The sequence below is a fragment of the Etheostoma spectabile genome, chromosome 9, assembly GCF_008692095.1.
Source record: "Etheostoma spectabile isolate EspeVRDwgs_2016 chromosome 9, UIUC_Espe_1.0, whole genome shotgun sequence".
NCBI lineage: Eukaryota > Metazoa > Chordata > Actinopteri > Perciformes > Percidae > Etheostoma > Etheostoma spectabile.
Genome location: NC_045741.1, coordinates 19,200,771 through 19,221,508, shown reverse-complemented (window position 1 = coordinate 19,221,508; position 20,738 = coordinate 19,200,771). Strand labels below are relative to the sequence as shown.

General features: G+C 39.1%; 2 protein-coding genes across 3 annotated transcripts; both read left to right on the top strand.

Annotated features, from left to right (window-relative positions):
* The first annotated feature begins 567 nt into the window (after positions 1-567).
* On the top strand, positions 568-5,859 carry zranb2 (zinc finger, RAN-binding domain containing 2). Of its 2 annotated transcripts, none has more exons than XM_032526400.1 (10): positions 568-816; positions 1,496-1,548; positions 1,646-1,754; positions 1,966-2,048; positions 2,128-2,204; positions 2,303-2,449; positions 2,543-2,733; positions 4,025-4,084; positions 4,596-4,745; positions 4,960-5,859. In XM_032526400.1, exons 1-10 carry the CDS (start codon positions 761-763, stop codon positions 5,015-5,017), a joined length of 984 nt encoding a protein of 327 aa, XP_032382291.1. In that variant the 5' UTR covers positions 568-760; the 3' UTR covers positions 5,018-5,859. The 2 variants fall into 2 exon arrangements, with proteins under 2 accessions (XP_032382291.1, XP_032382290.1); XM_032526399.1 differs by having other exon boundaries at positions 2,303-2,452.
* Positions 5,860-7,743: 1,884 nt separating this feature from the next.
* Positions 7,744-16,751, top strand: ptger3 (prostaglandin E receptor 3 (subtype EP3)). The gene is made up of 2 exons (XM_032526533.1): positions 7,744-8,598; positions 9,462-16,751. The coding sequence occupies exons 1-2, from the start codon at positions 7,744-7,746 to the stop codon at positions 9,786-9,788; spliced, it is 1,182 nt and encodes a 393-aa protein (XP_032382424.1). The 3' UTR covers positions 9,789-16,751.
* Positions 16,752-20,738: the final 3,987 nt, after the last annotated feature.

The window sequence follows — 20,738 nt, the reverse complement described above, 5'->3', positions numbered from 1 at the left end:
AAATATCTTTTTTTGGCAGGCTATTCCTAAAAGAGATATAAAGGGTGTCTGGTGTCTAAAAGCAGGTTTATAGTCACATTCCTACTGTATGTCATCTCTGCATTCGCAAGAACTTGGGCATTTGCTGGGACATTTGCATGATATTTAACTTAGTACTGTTATCTTTAATTGATTGGGAAGAACTGAACCATGTAAGCCTAATAGTATACCACCACATTTGCAGGAAACTAGTATTTTAGGATTATTATATTTTATTTGCATGGTACAACTTTTCTCAAGAAAAACAAGTTTATCCCATAGAGATATTAGACATGGTTTGTCCCTTTTTTAATGTTGCATTCTGGTATCGATGGAAGAAATGTGGAACTTTAAAAAACATTTTGTGACAACAGTTTCATAAAAAACTTGTATTAAAGGGATCATTTTATATCCAAATTGAATTGATTTGAAACACAGAAAGCAAAAAATGTCCGTAGTGGGATCCTTTTAGTTAGGTTATTTACAGAATACTAGGCTACATGTGTGCTTACACTGCTGCATAAAGGGGTTTTGGTATTCCAAAACCTATACTACCTGCGACGGGCCGTTTTAAACGTGCACAGACTGAGTCACAATACGTGTTTCTAAATTACGAGCAGAGAATGGCGAGTTTAACGTTCTACCGAAAAGCCCCTGAATACACCATTAGAGGGAGGAGGCGCATGAACACTGACCACACGATACACCACCCTGCCAACGAGCCAGTGTTAACAGGCCTAACATGTCGGGGAAGAGTTTTCGAGTTAGCGACGGGGACTGGATTTGTCCTGATAAAAAGTAAGTGTTCCTGACATTTTGAATACAATACCATTTTACAAACTAGTTAGCTAGCTGGTTAAATGTAACAACATGTTTGCTGAATTTGCTGGTCTTGCTAACGAGCAAACGTTAGCTCAGGCCCTCTAGCATTTTTAGCTTTTGGAAACCAGTTCACCTTTACCTTATTTTTACCTCATTATCTTCACTCTATGCAAAATAAACGCCATATAAATTGTTCATTTAAGGGGACGTGTTTTGGTTTAGCTACGTGTCAAGGAGTTTTAATATAGGTAGTCAATGTGTGCAGACTTATAAGATAGCAAGCTAGCTAACGTTAGCTTCTATGTGTCGAGTGAGAGGCCATTCTTGCTATTGTGGGAGGTGTTTACAATGTTGTAGGAGCCAAGTTGTCATGAGCGTAGAGTCTGATTTAGGTAGTCTGTAATATCATGTTGTATCATTATAAACGTCTTAAGTGACGGACGGGCCAGCTGCAGTTGTTAATTGGGCACTATAAAGGCTTTTGACACAAGCTGTCCAACGAAAGACGTTACAAGCTAATGGTGTGCCACATGAAAAATAAATACACCTACACTACTACTCTTGCTTGTAGCACACTCAGGTTATGTCTGAATGATGAGATAACAAGTTAAGCTTTATCTGCATCTACAGTGTCATATATTTTTTGCTTTTGCAGGTGTGGAAACGTGAACTTTGCTAGAAGAACTAGTTGTAACAGATGTGGGCGGGGTGAGTCCTTTATGCAAATGAATACATCTTGCTGAAGCTTAATAACGTTAACAAAATTCCGCTGTACTAAAAAAATATCATTGGTTTGCTTCCACAGAGAAAACCACAGAGGCAAAGATGATGAAAGCTGGAGGAACAGAGATTGGGAAAACTCTGGCTGAGAAGAGTAGAGGCCTATTCAGTGCAAATGATTGGCAATGCAAAACGTATGGGGATTGTAAATAAGGGATTACAAGAATGTTTGATTAACCAGACACTGGAGCAAATAGAAAAAAAAAAAGTTTCCTTATGAGTGTAATACATCAGAAGAACATGCATTTTAATAAGCCGAGGCATGCACTTTTGTTTGACATTTTATTTAAATGTGTCGAGATTTTAAGGATTGTTTTATTTACCTTCCCTCCTGTTCTCATACAGATGTGGCAATGTCAATTGGGCTAGGAGATCAGAGTGTAACATGTGTAACACACCGAAATATGCCAAGCTTGAGGAGAGAACAGGTATCCCCACAAATATAGTTTGCCATTTTTTGTGAGCTTTTAAAAAACAGGTATTGATTGCCTTTTTTCTTTCTTTAAGGTTATGGTGGAGGTTTCAATGAAAGGGAGAATGTGGAATACATTGAACGGGAGGAATCTGATGGTGAATATGATGAAGTGAGGCATACCTGGAAGTGTTCTATTTTGGTAACACATTCAACTGAAAGCATACACATGTTTGGAAGGTAGAATCTTGATTTTTTCCAATGTTACAGTTTGGTAGGAAAAAGAAAAAGTTCCGTGGAAGGAGTAACAGCACACCTTCCTCAAAAGAAACTGAAAAGAAAGAAGTAGCAAAAGGTGAAGATGACGAGGAAGATGATGAAGATGAGGAAGAGGGTGACCTTTCCAAATACAAACTGGATGTAAGATTGGTGGCTGGAGCTGGCAGTTGAAAAGATCAAATTTTATAATGCTAGCCAATAACAATGTTATATTAAACACTTCTTCTCCAGGATGATGATGATGATGGTGGTAATGATAATGATGATGAAGAAGAAGAAGATGACGACGAGGGAGACCTGTCGAAGTACAACCTTGACGCCAGTGATGATGAGGAGAAGCCAGCTAAGAAAAAGGGCAGCCAATCGGGTTCGTCCCGTTCATCGTCGCGCTCCTCAAGCTCCAGTTCACGGTCGAGGTCCAGGTAAAAGGGTACAGGTCAAGGGTAACTCCGGGCAAAATGTCAGTATCCGCTCAATCTTCCTTCTGATTTACTGATCAATTTCATGTCCTGTTCTGCTGATTTCTTGTTTTCTGTTAGAAATTGAATGTGCAGACGGAATTATATTTCTGAGGAATATCTTTTTATGTTTTTGTTTTAAAAACGCCTATGACTTTAGATGGAAGCAATTAGGGTTGGGTACCATACATTTGTATTCGTACCAGTACCTGAAGTTCTGTTCTGGTGCCCAACAGTACCTTTTCTGGTACTTTCCCTCTGTTATTACAACAAAAATCATTTCAGTTGTAAAAATCATTCTAAACATATTGATACTATTAACATTTTGTTTATATTGTTAGAACATTTTACACTCAAAACAAAATAAACAAAAGTAAAACTCCTCTCTCCTCCCAAACCCGTCCCTACAACCTATTAAATTGAATAATTATTATATATTAATATAATATATTATTAAACTCACTAACTTTTGTTCTTGTATTTGTATTTGAGTCTTTTTTAGCCTGTTTTATCATTGTCATGAGCGGTTTTAACTGGTCTTTAATGTTTTATGTAATGCACTTTGTATTGCCTTGTTGCTGAAAGGTGCTGTAGAAGTTAAGTTGCCTTGCCTTACAACCTCAGCCTGTCAGTCAGTCACCAGCCCATAGAAACCACTGTTGTGCCTGATTGTGTCAGAGTAAATGTAACATCAACAGCCTCGCCATTAACGTATCACAGTGAATGGTGTTTTGAAAAACTGTAACCATACTTAAAATTGACTTTATCAGCATTGCCTTGACTCACTGTGACTTCAACAAAACTGCAGATCCTACGCAGTTTGCGCTACACACGTGTGTGTCGGAGCTCCGCTCTCTGTCAATATGCAGAGACTCTCTCGCACTCCTACACGCTCTTAGGTACCAAAATTTGGTACTGTTTGATTTAAAGTGAATTTGACGTAATTTGGTTGGTACCCAAAAAAGTACCGAAATCGGTACCCAACCCTAGAAGCAATGCATTCTTCATATTGCAGTCATGAAGTGCACTCCGGTTCTCTGTTTACACTTGTTACCTTTACAGGTTTTTGTTGTCTTTCTTCTGGGTTTTTTCTTCAAACCCCTCTATAAGTATTTTTTTTAACATATTTTCTCATCAGATATACAGTAAGGCAGGCAAGATTTAAAGTCAGTCAAATATATCTGTGTTGTGTGAACCATAAAACTATTCTTCTTGTTCAGAAAATATTGGAAAGGTTCTGTTTTTTATCTTTCAGGTCCCGCTCTAGAAGCTCATCCAGTTCCAGGTCTGGATCTCGCTCGAGGTCCCATTCCAGGTGAATGAGGTGACATGCACTCTCTCCCTTTAGAGAGTGTGTGTATGGGGCTGAAGGCTCCAAAACAGTCCTATTCCCTAGCTTAAGTTTGAACAAAGACTGGATAGTGCTTACTCTTCCTCAATCTGCAGATAGTAATTTTGGTCTGAAATCATAATAGAAATTCATAAACTGCCTTGACGCTTTTTGATCATTTTGTTATTTTATTCACGGATATTTAAAGTTTAATTTAGGGCAGAGACTACCAAAAGTACAGTCTGACTACATGAACTGAGTTTTATTGTGGCTCAGAAGTCAGAATAGACATCTGGGGTCTTCATCAAGCATCTCTCAGCAGTGGTGCTGGTTTTTATTATATTCAGAAGGAATCCAAACATTTTCTTAATTGCTTTCTCAGTTTCGTTAATCCATAGTTAAATGCTCTTAATCAGAGAAGCTTGATAAATACCCACGCTGATGAAACGCTGTCTTGACCTTACTGACCTCAGTGCTTGGTTTATTCCTCCAAAAGATCCAGTTCCAAGTCTGGAAAGGGTTCCTCTCCCCCGAAGAGGTCCTGCTCACCCTCCTCCTCACCTGAGAGGGGACAGAAGCGCAGTCGCTCCAGGTCCTCATCTGGAGAGAGAAAGCGGAGGCGTTCTAGATCACGTTCGTCCGAAAGGTTTGGGTTTCTGTGGAATGGCACTTATTATTATTAGCCATCTGTCGCCTCGCTTATTGGAATTTAGAAATATGAAATATGTTTACATTTCGCCTCGTTAACTTGTTTTTGTTTTATATTCTTTGACCTTGTACTTGTTTCAAGTATGCATAAGTGAATGTTGATAGCAAAGCCTGCTGACCTTGTTCTTCTTCCCATGGTTTTGTGATTTCAGGCGCCGCGGCCATTCCTCTGGATCCTCCCATTCTGACTCCAGTTCAAAAAAGAAATAAATTTATTACAGCCTTTAAAACAAGAATAGGAACATAAGTAGAAAGTGCATGTTGTGTTGCAAGGAAAACAACCGCATCATTTCAATAAGCTGTCCATTCTCATAGAAAAGTCTAATTTCCCTTAAAACAAAAGGGGGGGGGGCAACGTCAACATGACTCCTCTCTGCCGTACCCATCATTACAAGCTCCCATTTTAAAACCACACACACGCCAATCTGTGACAAAGTGTCTGAAAGTGTCTGTAACTGCAGGTGTCCAATGAACATACATATTCCCAAGAGAAAGTCAAACATACTGTGAAGAGGCTGTTTGCCGTTTTAAGCCCCTTCTGCTGATTATCTCCGTGGCAATACATTTTAGTCTACTCATCTGTAAGGAAATTGAAGTAAACATTTTTGATTACTTTTCTTTGCCCCTAGGAAACATCTGGGATTATTTTTAAAATAAAGGTGAAGTACTTAAGCACCAATTTAAAATAACAGGGATGTAGTTATGAATTTTGGTTTTTCTTGATAAATACATACTTTGCTTTTTATTTCACGGTAAGTATTTTATTTTTTGATATTGCTTGTTTTAACTAAATTGCAGTAAATTCAACATTCTTTGGTTTAGTTGTTTTAGTTATTACACAATTGTCACCTGTCACTAAGTTACTCCTCTTCATTTGGGAAACCAATGAAATCAAGAAAAGACTGATATTCATAATCCAGATTATCGTATCCAGTATTGCAACCATAACCAACCAGTAGTAAATCCCGTTCATGGTAAAATGTGGCAGTACAGGCTTTTTATTGGTGAAACAACTCAAATGTACACGTGTAAATAAACTGTTGTCGACATTGTTTCCTGTTCCTTAGTTTGTTTGATTAATCCAAGACTGGAGAGGCCGCATCTAGCACTGTTTAAATATTTGCTAAATCCGACAGATGTGTTTGATTAATCCCCGTATCACTATTTAGCCGTTAAATATAACTACTTGAATCAAGAATGGTAACGGTAACATGAATGTTACGTCACAGTGCTATAAGACGTCTTCAGTGTTTGGTTGATAGTAAATTTGCTAGCAGTCCATGGAATGATGTCTTTAACCACGTAACGTGCCGTGAACCGTTACCAAGTTACCGTTCTCTAAAGTAACGTTAGTTTTCCAGTGATAACCTAATGATATAGGATCTTTATTTGCATGCCTTAAGCTAAAGGTTTAGGCGCTACTAGCGCACTACATCAGAGATACAAATTCACTATCTGACTGACGACATGTAAACAGCTATGGCCTGGATAGTTTCGATCTTATGTTCATTATTCAAAGCCTAACTACTTAGTTTTAAGCACTTAGAAGTTGAACACTGAACAATGTGCTCCACACTTCAGTGTTGTCATTCTCATTGTGGTCAACAGATGGCACTGTTCCTCCTGATATGCTGACTTGAACGGAGTGATCGATACATTGGTGTGCTTAATGTATCGCGGGATATATCAGGCAGGAAGTCACGTTGATCAAGTATTGTCACGCTCACCTGTTAGAGCAGTGTTTCTCAAATGGGGGCACGTGAAGTTTTTGCAAAAATGCTAATTTAAAAATATGTCTTGCATGCATAATTCCTAAAATAAGTATACAATGATGGATGAATAAAGTGATGGATTCAAAACATTTGAAATGTAGCATTTAAATGATTTAAATATATATATATACATATATATATATATATATATATATATATATATATATATATATATATATATATATATATAAAGGTTGATAAGTAAATCCATCTCTGCCGGCACTGTATGCTTCTTTATATTGACTTTTTTTCTTATACGAATGTTTTGCGCTGGCCAGGGGTACTTTTCAACCAAAAAAAAAAAAAAACTTTCAAAGAGGGAACAATATTGAAAAAACGTTTGAGAAACAGCCCTACAGCGTCTGATAAAGCTTGCCACGTTCGAATGGGGTAAAATGTATTGTTTTACGTCCAAAAAATCTGCAGTAAAACAATTCTAGGTTGTATGAGTGGGCTCAAGGTGCTGAGAAAAATAACACCACGTGCTGTCTGTGTAGTCTATTGGTAGGTACCTAGACCTAATTATATATTATATATATATATATTCATAATATGAGTCTAAACTCAAGTGGCTTGCATTTGTTTCAGTAATGTATACCTATTTCCAAATTTGAATTTCCCCATAATCACCACCAACCGGAGGTAGCCGAATTATTTAATACATCCCACTTTTAATTTTATCAGTAAACCCTCGCTCTGATTTTAGGTACTTAATGACAATGTTTCAGAGCTTTCTCTGCTTAAGATGCTCAGGGCAGGTTTGTTTATTCCCCTGACTCATCAGACGAGTCCGCCCGTGTGCTCACTTCGTCAAAATGAGATGATAATCTCTGGCATGTGGGTCTAAGGCAGGTGCGTCTGCTATAGTGTTAAAGTTATCTAAAGGGCCGTAGACCTACCTATAAATAGGAAGTTAATGAACTGAGATCATCATTGTAGATGCCATACAAAGTTTCACAAATTCCGGTTTATATTTTAGTAGCCTACGTGTATTTAAAGCCCACGTGCCACTGCTGTTTTTTTTCCTCCGGGCGCTTTTCTAGGTAGTCCCGCCTCCCGCTCGTAAAGGACCCGACGCGCTTTTACGCACTGCATTCAGTTGGAGCGCAACAGTATGCCGGACCACATGGGTAATTTCATGCATATAGGCTTATCCTTTCCAAAATGATGACTGCGGAGAGTTGTGATTTTCTGGAGGGCTTGCAAACCAACATTGGAAAGATGCTGGACTTTAACGTCTCCAAGTCATTACGCGAAGACAATGCCACCAAAAATTCCAGTTGTGGATATGTTTCAGTTGGTTTTCCTATATCCATGATGATCACTGGCATAGTGGGCAACTCATTAGCTCTTATTCTGGTATATATATCTTACAAAAAGAAGGAAAATAAAAGAAAAAAATCGTTCTTGCTTTGCATCGGGTCACTGGCGTTTACTGACCTGTTCGGACAGCTTTTGACAAGTCCCATAGTAATATCAGTTTACCGAGCTGATCTGAAATGGGAGCATATAGATTCATCGGGTAAATTGTGCGCTTTTTTCGGTGTGTGCATGACAACGTTTGGCCTGTGCTCTCTATTCCTGGCCAGCGCCATGGCACTTGAAAGGGCTATGGCGATAACAAATCCCCACTGGTACTCCAGCCACATGAAGACAAGTGTGACAAAGCAGACTTTGGTTGTCGTGTGGTGTCTTGTTTTGCTCTTTGCGCTGCTGCCCATTGCCGGGGTCGGGGAATACACACGCCAGTGGCCGGGCACCTGGTGCTTTATCAGCACGGGGGACAGGGAAGTCCCAGGCAATATGTTTTTTGCCATCACTTTCGCTGTACTTGGGATTTTCTCTCTGCTTGTTACGCTTTCCTGCAATGTAATGACGATCCGGGGCTTAATTATGCGGTGTAAAACAAAGTCTGGCACGTCTCAGTCTTCAAAGCAGTGGGAACGGCTCACCACGGAGACCGTCATTCAACTGTTAGGGATTATGTGCGTCCTCCTTATATGCTGGTCTCCTCTGCTGGTATGTTTCTACGGGCGACTTCAGCCTTTACATTTCTTACAGCATACATCCATTATGGTCGAGTAAAGTGAGGCTATCATATAAAATAGGTAGGCTATGCTTAACTATTTTCCCTTATAGTGGCATAAGCCCATCTACTAATATGATAAATGGTCCAGTGTCACAATTCACAGTTTAATTGGGTTTTATTGTCAGCTGCCCCTCACAAACAGCTGCAGCTCTTTTAATCTCTGGAGATGCTTCATCTCCTGTTGGCAGGATAGCGAAAGGAAGGAAGAACAGACGCTGCACGCATCACACTTGTCTGTCTTCCTCAATCACTCATTAAGTCATTCACCCTCTTTCACTCATTTTCTCTATGACTCGCAGGTGCACATGTGCACATACAGACACAAATCATACTTGCCAGTCAGATACATGCTGTCGTGTATGATTCCTTTGAAATCCTGCTACCATTTTCCATTAAGAAGCAATCCACTTATCCGAGTCCTGTTTAGGGGGTCTGCTTAGTGTGCTATGAGGTAATGCATTGTCAGGCACATATTAAATCGTCCCACCAAGGATATTAATAGAAGCCACAGCACTGTGGTTGCGAAGATGTCATTGAGTGAGTGGCTTGAGCTTAAACATTATGCTTTTCTCCTTTAGTCATTTGATACAGTATAGCTACTCAGGATTGTCTTAAGACTAGTGACATTACATATTACATATTACATTATTGTCTCTCAGCCAATAAGTGTGCATATTATATAACATCAGCCTATGAAAGTTTAAAAAAAGTAAATCACTAATCAACACACTGAAGAACATAATGTATCTTCCTCTATTGGTACAAACAGCGTGTGCCTGCCTCCCTCCTTCAGGTGCTGATGCTGAGGATGATCTCCAATCAGGTATCCTCCCACGACTGCAATTCAACAGCAGTGACCTCCAGTCACACCTCAACCCGGGACGTCCAGTTAGACTGTAACTTTTTTCTAACAGCAATCCGCTTGGCCTCCCTCAACCAGATCCTGGACCCATGGGTCTATCTGCTCTTCAGGGAGATCCTCCTCCGCAAGTTCTGCATCATGGCGACTGCAGTGTCCAACTGTTCCATAGAGGAACAAAAGGAGACCCAAGCGGCATTGGCTGCCCTTAACAAGCAGAACCAAGATGGCAACAACCTTCAGAAACTACAATGTAGCTAAGTCAACCTTTGACAGGAATTTCTATCTTGTGGCTTTGAGGGTGGGATGAATTGGACACGTGAAAATAGATATACGCCATTGTCATGGATGTGTCGTGGGATATGTGGAGACAAAAATGTTCTCCAAATGCTCCTCAATATTTTGTGCAATTGGACACGCAAGTTGTCTCTGTGTTAGCCATGTCTGCTCTGGGAACATTTGGTTTGCTTAAAACACATTCCATTCCAAGTCACCTAACCAGCATGTGGATGCATGACCGTGTCACCGCTCACATTTGGCTTCAGCTTGGTTGACAGGAACTCCCTCAATTCCAGATTATTTTGAAAGCCAGTTTTGATAGCATCTCCCAGACCAGAACGGAAGCATCCTTTCAACAACTTAAAGCCATAAGCCAGCTAAAAGACAGTTTTAATAAATAAAGAAAGAAACTGTAAATTTGCTTATGTGAAGTTATAAATAGTGTTGCCATATTTTACATGAAATGTAATCATGGTGGTCATTTAAAAGAAAAATGCAAATCCTAAACTGGAGCCAATTGTTGATTGTAAAAGTATTTATTAGTGTCTGTGGTAATATGAAGTTAGTAGTTTGTTTGCTAAATGCTGATGATAATGCTACCTGCTGGGTATCAGTTGTAGATTTTATGATATACCGTGCGTGGTGCGCCTTGGCTAGCAGCCAGGACTATAAAATGTGAAGCTTTAAGTTTGTTGCCATTTTCCCTCCTGAACATGAATGCACTGGTGTATTGTGCAATTATTTCTTCAGCAATTTTCTCTTCAGAATAACTTTGAGGCCTGTTATGAATGAATGTGTGAGGGGAAATAACTGTAGATTTGTGGTGTTCAACATTAAGAGATTATGGATGGCATGAGAGCCTAATATGGTGTCAAGGTGTCATTGAGCAAGCCTTGCCTTTTCATCGTGTTAGAAGTGTATGATGACACGTGTATCTAACTTCACCAACAAAATCTTTATTTGAGAAAAGATTTATAATAATTTGTGCAGGCTTTTGATCAGTTATGTCATTATAAGTAGAGAGATACTGTAGGTATGCTCTTTTTATAAAAGACTGATGAGCAGAAATATAATGGAATGAAGTCCTGTCCAAAACACAAAAAAAGATCAAAAAGCTTTTTTGGCATACTTGAAACTGCTTGTGCAACTGCTACACACACTCCATGTGGCTTCATACGCTTTCATCAGTGTGCTGGCCAACATGCACATACAGTATGTTTTTATGCTTTTAATTCTGTGGTGATTGCCTTGGACATGTTAAATGTGTCATTCTGTATTTTATCATTTTTCTCTTTCTCAGCAAAATTGTGTCCTTGGAGCCTTGATGCTACCTCTAAGTAGAAGTTAATGTTAATTTCTTTTGTAGTTTGTACAGTGAAATTCACCAAAGGTCTCAGTTGAAATCGGAGTGCCAAATGACTAAATGTTATTAACCAAGAGTGACGTTTACAGGCAAGGGCAATGATGTAAATATGATCTTTTTGCGTCAACGTTGTCATGTATAGCACTGTAAATGTATTTGAAAAAGTCCAGCATCTCAGTCAAAGGCATCTCAAGGATGGACACATTTGCTGTCATAGTAGCCTTCAGGTTTATGGGAAATTTCTCACACCAACACAACTCTGCCTTCTCAGAGCATCAATGACAAGAGGCTCATGTACACTCTGCTTTCCCAGTCTTGCTTTTGCCTTTCAAATGTGAGAACACATACAGGCTCAGTGATAATGACCCTAAAGAAAACTGTTAACTGCAAAAGCCATGTGAAAGATGAACACTTTCTATTTCCAGATGTAAGAGTTTATCTTGAATTGATTGTGAAGCCGCTCAGTCTTTGTAGCACTTAAAGGATTAACCTTGGTTGGTTGACGAAAGAAAAAATGTAGAAGGGAACTGTAATACAGAGTACACAACTTGCTGCAATATAGAGAACATTGACATCGGAATGAAGAAAATACAATTTTGGATTTAAAAAATCAGATTCTGAAGAGTTAAATGTGATATAATTGCTGACCCAACATATTCCAAATTTAGTGAACTAAACATTCTGAACGATAATGGCTGTTATTATTTCTCAAGATAACTATCTCTAACATAGCCTCCAGTGTAACGCTCTGCTTTGATATTTTTCATCCACCTTTCCCTTTATGTAGTGTTTTCCATCCTCTCCAACTCCTTCTGTCCTCCCCACAACCTCCCCGCCTTCAAAACTCTGTCAAATTTAACTGGTACATGGTTCCCTTAACAACAACATCTGAGAGATCTCTTGGAGGCAAGCCCAAGCGAAAGCCAAAGTTTTCCATTATATAATTTTCTGCAATATGCCTTAACAAAGTGCCAAAGTGATTTGCATAGGATATGAGCAAAAAAGGTATTAAAGAATAGGATCAAAGGATGACAAAAACAGATGAGGAAAACAGCAACCTCCTTGCTCTGAGATTAATGGGCAAACAGCTCAGGATCTGTTTTGTTCAGGAGTTGGAGGAGAGTGTTGCACAGAAATCATTAATTTTTAATAATTCATTATTATTCTGGAGCTCATTGCCAGCTATGGATGTGCAGAAAAAACTAATGTATTGCTCATTAAGTAAACAGTTTCATTAATGTTGTCACAATGCTATCACTAACGTGAGGAGTGTTCATTTTAATGAATGCTCCACTAATTGAGCTTGTGGCTCTGCACTATAATCTTTTATTCTAAACATATGTTCATCTTGTGCAGCAGTTAATATGCATTCAACAAAAACATCTGGAGTCCAATCCATGCATTTAAAAAAAAAAGAAATTTGTTTGCAAGTTGGAGTGGGATATTTTACGATTAACTCAATCAACTTACAACTTCCACTTGAATCTGCCTCATGTGATTATCTCAGTTCTCCGTCAAGGAGACTCTGAAGCTTCCTGTTCTTCAGTTAACACGGAATAATTACGCAAAGGAATATCCCCTTAAAGCTGACTGGCCCTATATTTGGTCTAGAATTTTCCAGTGTGTTACATTCCACCCAAACCCCACAGTGGAAAGGAAAATGGCAGAATAACAGTTCATCTTTGTAAAAGAAAACATGATACATTTCCACCCCCTTTAATGGACCTAGTAAAGGCCCAGTGTTGACAAAGAGGGCTTTCTGTGGTTCTGCAGTACAGTTTAAATTGGAATGTTTATCAGAACCAGGGGAAATACAGAGTAATATAAGATTTAAATATCTGCAAACTCCAGTTATTGATCCACAGGGTGTAATCTTCAAAGGCAATTGTAGAAAATAGCTTCATTAAGAGGTTTGTCAGGATACTGTTTGTTCTCTGCTACAAACACACTATTGCAAGTCTCAAGCTTTGATTGTCCGGCCTGTGAATGTTTGCTTACGTGCCTAAATGTGCTTCATTTAATTAAGGAGCAGGCCCTTTCAGCAGGTAACACCAGAGTCCTGCAACAGCAATGGAGGAGAGTGTACGAGATCTGGTGAATCAGATGTTGTCAGTTGGCACTCTTTCTCTTTCTCAATTCACTGATGCATAAGCTGAGGAGTCACGTGATGTCTTGAGATGACAAAGCAAATAGAGGTCATTTCTGATTTTTTTTTGAAACGTCATGTTCATCTTGCATTTGTGCTCAACGTTTAAACCTATGCATTTTAAAATTTTGGCTAACACTTTCTAGGAAGCCTGTCTCTAGAATGCATTGTAAACAGTTATAATGTGATTTAATCTGCTTATAAAGCTCCATAACTATAGTAATAAGCACTCATAAATAATCACAATGCATTATAACTATAATCATAACCCATTATAAAGCCTTTTTATAATGACTTATAAGGTGAAGTATCATAATACTATAATTGTTGGTCTAAAATTCATTATAAACACATTTATAATTAATAAAACTCAACGTTCACTTGTTTAGGAGGAAATTAGCCAACTCTGAATCCTTTTGAGCTCTAAGCTTTCTCAATCTTTGAAATGCACCCATATTTACCAGTGTTTTACCACTTCTCTGGTCATGCAACTGTTTAGAAAGTTCCCATGTTTTTTTTTGTTTTTTTTAGGTTGAGTAGAATGAATCTATCTCTGTTAATCCAGTTTGTTTGGTTGCTGCTACTATCACTGCAGCCCGTTGTCCTTGCATGTTTGTGTTTCATGTCTGGCCACCGGGGTGTCTAAACACATAGGCCAAAATAAAAACAGACATTGGCAACTGACTTTAACATTGTTGTCAGAGAAGTTAGTATTTGAACTTCACATGTTTCCCTAACATCTGATGACATAGTTCATTTTTTGATTATCTACAGTATATATGGTACATTACATATTGGACCTTTAAAGCACCCAATGACCACTTAGAGTAAGTGATTGTAGCAGGTTGATTGGTTGCTATGTCTTCAATCTCACTCACTCTCTGGACCAATCAGGAATTAACTGGATGCTATATAGGCAGGGGGTTTGCCCTCTTGACCCTCTTTACTCTATGTCGTGAGAGCCACAGTTCTGCACTGGGTCCCCTCGCGTCTGCGGTCACAGTAATTCGCCAGGAAATGCAGTGTTGCTGAATTGTTTGATACCTAAACCGATACCGCTTGTGTTAGAATGGCGTGCATTGTCTTCTTGCAGTGGCTCCCTGTCATGAAACAGACTACTCATGCAACTGAACCGGGTTGAGTTTTGCTGCTGGTAGGTTGAGCCACACTTTCACCTTCTTGGGTATTTCCCTGTGTGTTTAGTTAACCAGCCGTCCTATTGTATGCATAAACTCCCTCGAGGCTTTGAAAGCCTCTACGCGCCTTTCAGCGCCACATCCACGCGCCTTTCAGCATAGGGAGCTGTTGCCCAACTGGATGCCCTACAGCAGGGGTCTTCAACAGGGGGTCCGCGACCCCTAGGGGGTCCGCGGAGGTACTGCATGGGGGTCGCGAAAGTTTTTCTCCTCACTGTGCCTCGCACATGTTTAAAATAAAAACATGAATATATGAACCTGTGTATTATTTGAGTATCTCAGTATTAAAATGCACAATAACAAGGTACATTTACACATGGCACTATAGGACCAGTTTGATATAACACAATTTTATACAATATATATAATTAGGGGGTCCCCGCTCCATCTCGCCATCAGTTTGGGGGTCCTTGGCCTGGAAAACGTTGAAGACCCCTGCCCTACAGGACTGTAGCCTATTAGGTTGACTGACTGATTGTGACACAGGCGTAGTTTTGCTTTTCTTTGGCCTACCCGTGTTTATTAATGTGTGTGGAGATTGGCATTTTTTTTTGTGGTTTATTTCTTTTTAAGTTTTGACGACTTTCATTTCTGTTGAAACTTTCTTGTTTAATTCTTTAGTTCATTTGTGTTTGGTTCTAGGCAGCCATCAGCCACTATCAGCCCCCCCTCCCCCCAATAATCAAGTGCTGTTTCCCACAGTTATTGAGTGCTGATGGTGATGGTGTCGGTGTCCCTGGCGGCTTCATGCATAAATCAAACCTATTTGCTTTCTGTATTTTGGTGGATTAACTTATCGAGCTAGTCCAATCCTATTCTCGGGGTGAAATTTCCCGGGTGGCGTTGCCGGTGTCTTCCTTGGGTTCGGTCATTGAGCGGGCCAAAAAGGCGCTCCACATCAATAAAGTCTCACTCGTCACATTATAATAAAATTATAATGTCTTACAGCAGTGTTTACGGCTTACGCTGGCTCTAATGTTGGAGGTACAGAATGTTACATTCCTCGGCAAGGATTTACAAACATTTTAAAAGCATCGCACATATCCCAGTATCAGAACAAATTAGCCTTATTCACGGCGCTATCTTGCATAACAACAGAAACAGTTTTTTGCTTGGTACACTCCAGGCTTCCTGAACAATAGCTGTTAATCAAGGTAAACTAAGGTTGCTGAGATTGCCTTTAAAGTGACCAATAATAGGAAGGCCAGTGCCTCTTTGGTTTCTGCCCCCAAGTGTATAAAGTCAGTTTAATTTGAGCGAGCAGAAATCAAGTTCAAGAGCAGAGTTTACCTTCTGCAAAGTAAACTCTTGCAAGCACGTTGTGACTGCTCGGTGCACGTGATGCTTAGTTGACTTTTTCTCTAACTAATTTTGTTTCACGCTCGCAGCTGACTGTATAACTCTTGATTGTTGAATTGGTGCTTCATGAGTAATATCTGCATGTGTGAAATGACATAATTTGCTCGTGAGGATGTTTTATCGCGCCCGGGAGATATGACATGAACCTGACGCCTCAGAAGTATCTCAAGTGTCATGTCTCAGGCACATGATGGTGTCACGTGTGCACACAGGACAATGGAAACAGGTTAGGCCCACCAGCCAAGGCTCCACTGAATGTAAATACATACCACATGTCTATCAGATCTTATCCTTTGCTCACATTACGCCTCTGCTTTTGAATGTCTCCAAGCTCTGAACTCTGAGACATGATTCTCAAATGAGGGCCATCTACACTACACTGCTCTTGATCCTTCACCCTGTGTTCAGGTGAGGAATGCTATAATGTTATTTTATTTCAGATATTTTGATATATCTGTCATAGATAGGCTTATGTAACATGTTGCTTTTAGATGGAATATCTAATCTTTTGATTTACCTGTCAGTGTCCTTTTGGTACTTTATATCTTTGTCCTTTACTTGACTTGTTACATGCAATGCACTTTTGATTCATTTGTGTCTTAATACTATTCATTCTGTGGCTTATGTGGAGGTGCAATGTTGTAAATCCCTTAGAGGATATGGACTTACTGTATGTTTTTTCAATAAGTGTTTGGGCTTTTGTGGCTGCTCAAGCATGTTTTCTTATTAAAGATTAATACCGCTTCACTATCATGCTAATTTATGACTAATGTAAGTGGAGCACACAGTGGTTTTACAAGTAGTGTGCCTCCCAATCATATTTAGTGTCTATTGTGCATCCTAAATGAAGTCTGGTAAGGCTGAGCCAATAAATACATTTTGAAAAACTGAGGAATGATTCTGGTGTCCAATGTTCTAAGACTCGTACCATGTAATCAATCATGCCGTCATATGAGAATGATTTAACTGAGAATGATTTGATTGTTTTTCACTGGTGAATGTTTTGATCACTGAATCTTGTTAAATGCTGGTCACCTTTTCAAAGCATGCATAGGCTTCTATTGACCTTGTACACTGTTTCCCATTGGCTAATAAATTGAACAATGTGGTTTGAATTATGTAGATTTTGTTGAGGTGTGATGCATGGTTCTATGCATAGTCCTATATATAAACTGTGCAAACGTCTTAGGCAGTTGTGGAAAAAAATGCTGTAAACTAAGAATGCTTTCCAAACTATAAATTAATTTTTATCAATTTACTAAATGCAAAGTGAGCAAACAAAAGAAATCTAAATCACATAAATATATTGGTGTTACTAACCTTTGCCTTCAAACCAGCATTAATTCTTATAGGTACATTTGTAAAAATTAGGGCAACGAAGAGGATCGTAGACGCAGTGCTCGGCCAAGGAAAAAAACACTTCAAGCTTATTTCCCTTCAAAATCGGGAGATGTCCAGCAGTTACTTCAGCTCAGAACTGGCAGAAACCAGTGGGACCCAGGTACACCCATCTACTGTCTGGAGACGTCTGGCCAGAAGTGGCCTTCATGAGAGAGTTGCAGCCAAAAAGCCAGACCTCAGATATGGAAACAAGGCTAAGCATCTCAACTATGCACGTAAACATAGAAACTGGGGTGCAGAAAAATGGCAGCAGGTGCTCTGGACTGATGAGTCAAAATTTGAAATATTTGGCTGTAGCAGGAGGCAGTTTGTTCAACGAAGGGCTGGAGAGCGTTACAATGAGTGTTCTTTAAATGGAGTGTGAGATTTGGTCAGGATTAAGGGTGTCCTCAATGCTGAGAAATACAGGCAGATACTTATCCATCATGCAGTACCATCAGGGAGGCGTATGATTGGCACCAAATGTATTCTGCAGCAGGACAACAACCCCAAAAATATAGCCAAGGTCATTAAGAACTATCTTCAGTGTAAAGAACAAGAAGTCCTGGAAGTGCACTGCATGGCCCCCATAGAGTCCTGATCCCAACACCGAGTGTGTCTGGGATTACGTATAGAGACAGGATTTGAGGAAGCCTACACCCACAGATGATCTGGGGTTAGTTCTCGAAGATGTTTGGAACAACCTACCAGCCGCGTTCCTTCAAAAACTGTGCAAGTGGACCTAGAGGAATTGATGCTGTCTTTCAATGAATGAATTTGTCTGCTTCAGATTAACACCTGTGTGTGGATACAGTGTATTGTTGAAGACAGAGACACAGCTAAAGGAGCATCATCATTCATAGTTGTGCAGAAGAGCAAACACAAAACCTTTGCATCAGACGTTGCTCAAAACACAAGAAAATAATCATTTTTACTTTTATGGGGAACTATTCAAACTTTTAGAGACTGAAGTATTGAACATTTACAAATATCTTATCACATTTATTTAGATTAGCTATTTATCTTAAGTTATTTTGTTATTCAAATAGATCCAGCAAGTTTCCTATAATATAATAATGGCATCTTTAGTCTTTCAAACAACAAACACCTCGTCATGCACTTTTATAAAGTACCTGAGATATGGGGAAAAGAGCAAAGGCCCTGAAAAGGTCTAGTAGCTGAAAGCTTTTTATCATTAAATGCTGGCATTGGACTAAAGTATCTTCCAAAAATTCTTCTTCTATTGATATCTTCACCTTCTTACACCTCACCCTTTTGTCCTGAGTGCGGCGATCCTCTTAAAAAGTATTTCAAACTTTTTCAGAGTTTTAAAGTTAAAACTTAAATGCCATACTGTATATGGCCATATTCAGGTGCAACAGCTTCCTCTTCAATGTCAAATCTCTAACTGTATGTTACTTTCAGTAACCTTGACTTAAGTAAGCCCAAGTACTGAAATGGTTAATCTGCTCAGCAGCACACTAAAATGTGGTAAACCTGAAGTATTCATTGACTATACAGTACACTCAGTAAATCAAAGGTAATATGCCTTTATATTGCCTTATAGATGACATATGTGACTTATTTTGAGGCTTTAATTCAGTAAGTCATTAATTGTGTAAATTACTTGGCTCAGTCTTCTGGCTCTGCACACCATTTTATTGCTGAGTAAGGGCACTGTCTGCATCTGATCAATTCTAGTGGTCCATTAAAGGCTTTATCCTCCCATTATTTATCGCTGTTAAGGTCTGGCTAAAGGACTGACTTGACAGAGGATGTACTCTTCTTATGTAGACAGCACAGAGAGAAGAAACATATTGTGCTAAATTGGTGTGTTAAAATGAATTATAGATATAAAAGTCACTGGGAAGTGTTGCAAAGGCTCTAGAAATAAGAACAAAAATCCATATTAACAGGTAAATGCACCAGTTGTTTATTATTTAGCTTGTGAGGGTGAATGGGATGCAATTTGAAATGGCGATTTTCAGTTTGTCAGAATAAACCATGCTGGTGTGGTGCTCCAAATGTGTCTTTAAATTGTAGTCTATCATTTTTTGCAAAGCAGAAGTGTCTCTCTGTGATAATAACAAGAAATATGGAGGACCATAATTGTTTCTCTGTTACCACCAAGTGTTTTAAATTTAGTTAATTTCCCTAAAACATCTTAATGGCAAGGTCTGTTTCGATGATTCAGTAAGTCTCACGTCTCTCAGCAGCAAAGCACTCGCACAACAAAAACGTTGGTTTTATCAATTTTATCCTCATAAAGTGGTTCATTGATTCATAGAAATATGTGGCAAAATGTTCTAATGTTTGGACTGTGGCCTGAAGGACTACTGCCATTGCTTCTTTAAGGCTCTCCTTCCATAGATCATTATGCTAAGAGACATAAATGTCTGTTTACTCCAAATGACATAATTGCTCTGCTAGGGCCTGTCACAGGGAACTAGAGGCATGCCTTTAACTGAATTAATCAGGTTGGTGATAAATGCTTCTACTTTATCTTGCTAATGCTTTTAATGTATAATTTAAATGTGTGGACAAGGTGTTTTTTTCACAAACTGTGGGAATAAGTCAAGACAATGCTGCTGGGCTTTGTGTTAGGACGAAGTATCCTCAGGTCAGATAAACAAAGAGGGTGAGTCAACACCTCACTAGCTGGCTGCAGAGAGGATCCAGCAGCCTCCCTGCCTTTGAACGCAGTTACTCTGCTGTGGAATAGGTTTGGCTGTATGTCCTCAAAATTATCCATTATGGCTCCAAACATACTGGTTAGTATGTGATGGTGGTGTATGCTCTCACTAAATGACTATAAGTATGACAGATGTAATGCTTGTTTACTCAATTGTCAGTGAATGGAGATGTGACCTAACACATGCACGTGTCCAACATGAATTGGCAACAGGTGCTGTAGATCATTTAGCAAATTTAAATCCCCTCAACACTGTCACGATTTGATATATACACTGCCGTATTAGTAATCACTATGCCATTGCAACTCTCAATCTCTCAACTGATTTATGTGTTTTATTAACATAGGGAGAGTTGTGGTCAGTCTTTGCGAGACTGTGACTGTTGCTCTCTGCTGTTCAAACACAAACTAATGAGGCCGTAAATCTATCCCACGCCTACATGCTTTGAACATCCAGTCCAGCAAAAACACTAATCTATGGCCAACAGTTCTCTCATTTTTGCAGTCAAGTCTGTATTCCAAAAACAACAAAACAAACAAGTTATCATCCTATAATATAGCATCAGTGATACTGAATGGTAATGCATTACTGCATAAAATGAATATGACCAATAGAAGTGGCGCTTGCTTCTTTTCCGGAAAAGGACCGATGCAGAGAATTTAGCAACCATTGGACATCTTGAAGATTTTCTTTATCTTGGAAAGTCAATAGCATATTGTGTACATTTTTTTGTATTTTTTTTACAGGGCTGCAATAGAAAGCCATGATGATAAACAACATAAAAGATAATTAGAA

Bases quoted from the DNA above. Each gene is read 5' to 3' on its own strand.
- zranb2 (XM_032526399.1), top strand. From the start codon at position 761: ATGTCGGGGAAGAGTTTTCGAGTTAGCGACGGGGACTGGATTTGTCCT. The intron at 1,755-1,965 runs GTATGGGGATTG...GTTCTCATACAG, and splicing joins AATGATTGGCAATGCAAAAC to ATGTGGCAATGTCAATTGGG. The intron at 2,205-2,302 runs GTGAGGCATACC...CCAATGTTACAG, and splicing joins CTGATGGTGAATATGATGAA to TTTGGTAGGAAAAAGAAAAA.
- ptger3 (XM_032526533.1), top strand. From the start codon at position 7,744: ATGATGACTGCGGAGAGTTGTGATTTTCTGGAGGGCTTGCAAACCAAC. The intron at 8,599-9,461 runs GTATGTTTCTAC...TCCCTCCTTCAG, and splicing joins TATGCTGGTCTCCTCTGCTG to GTGCTGATGCTGAGGATGAT.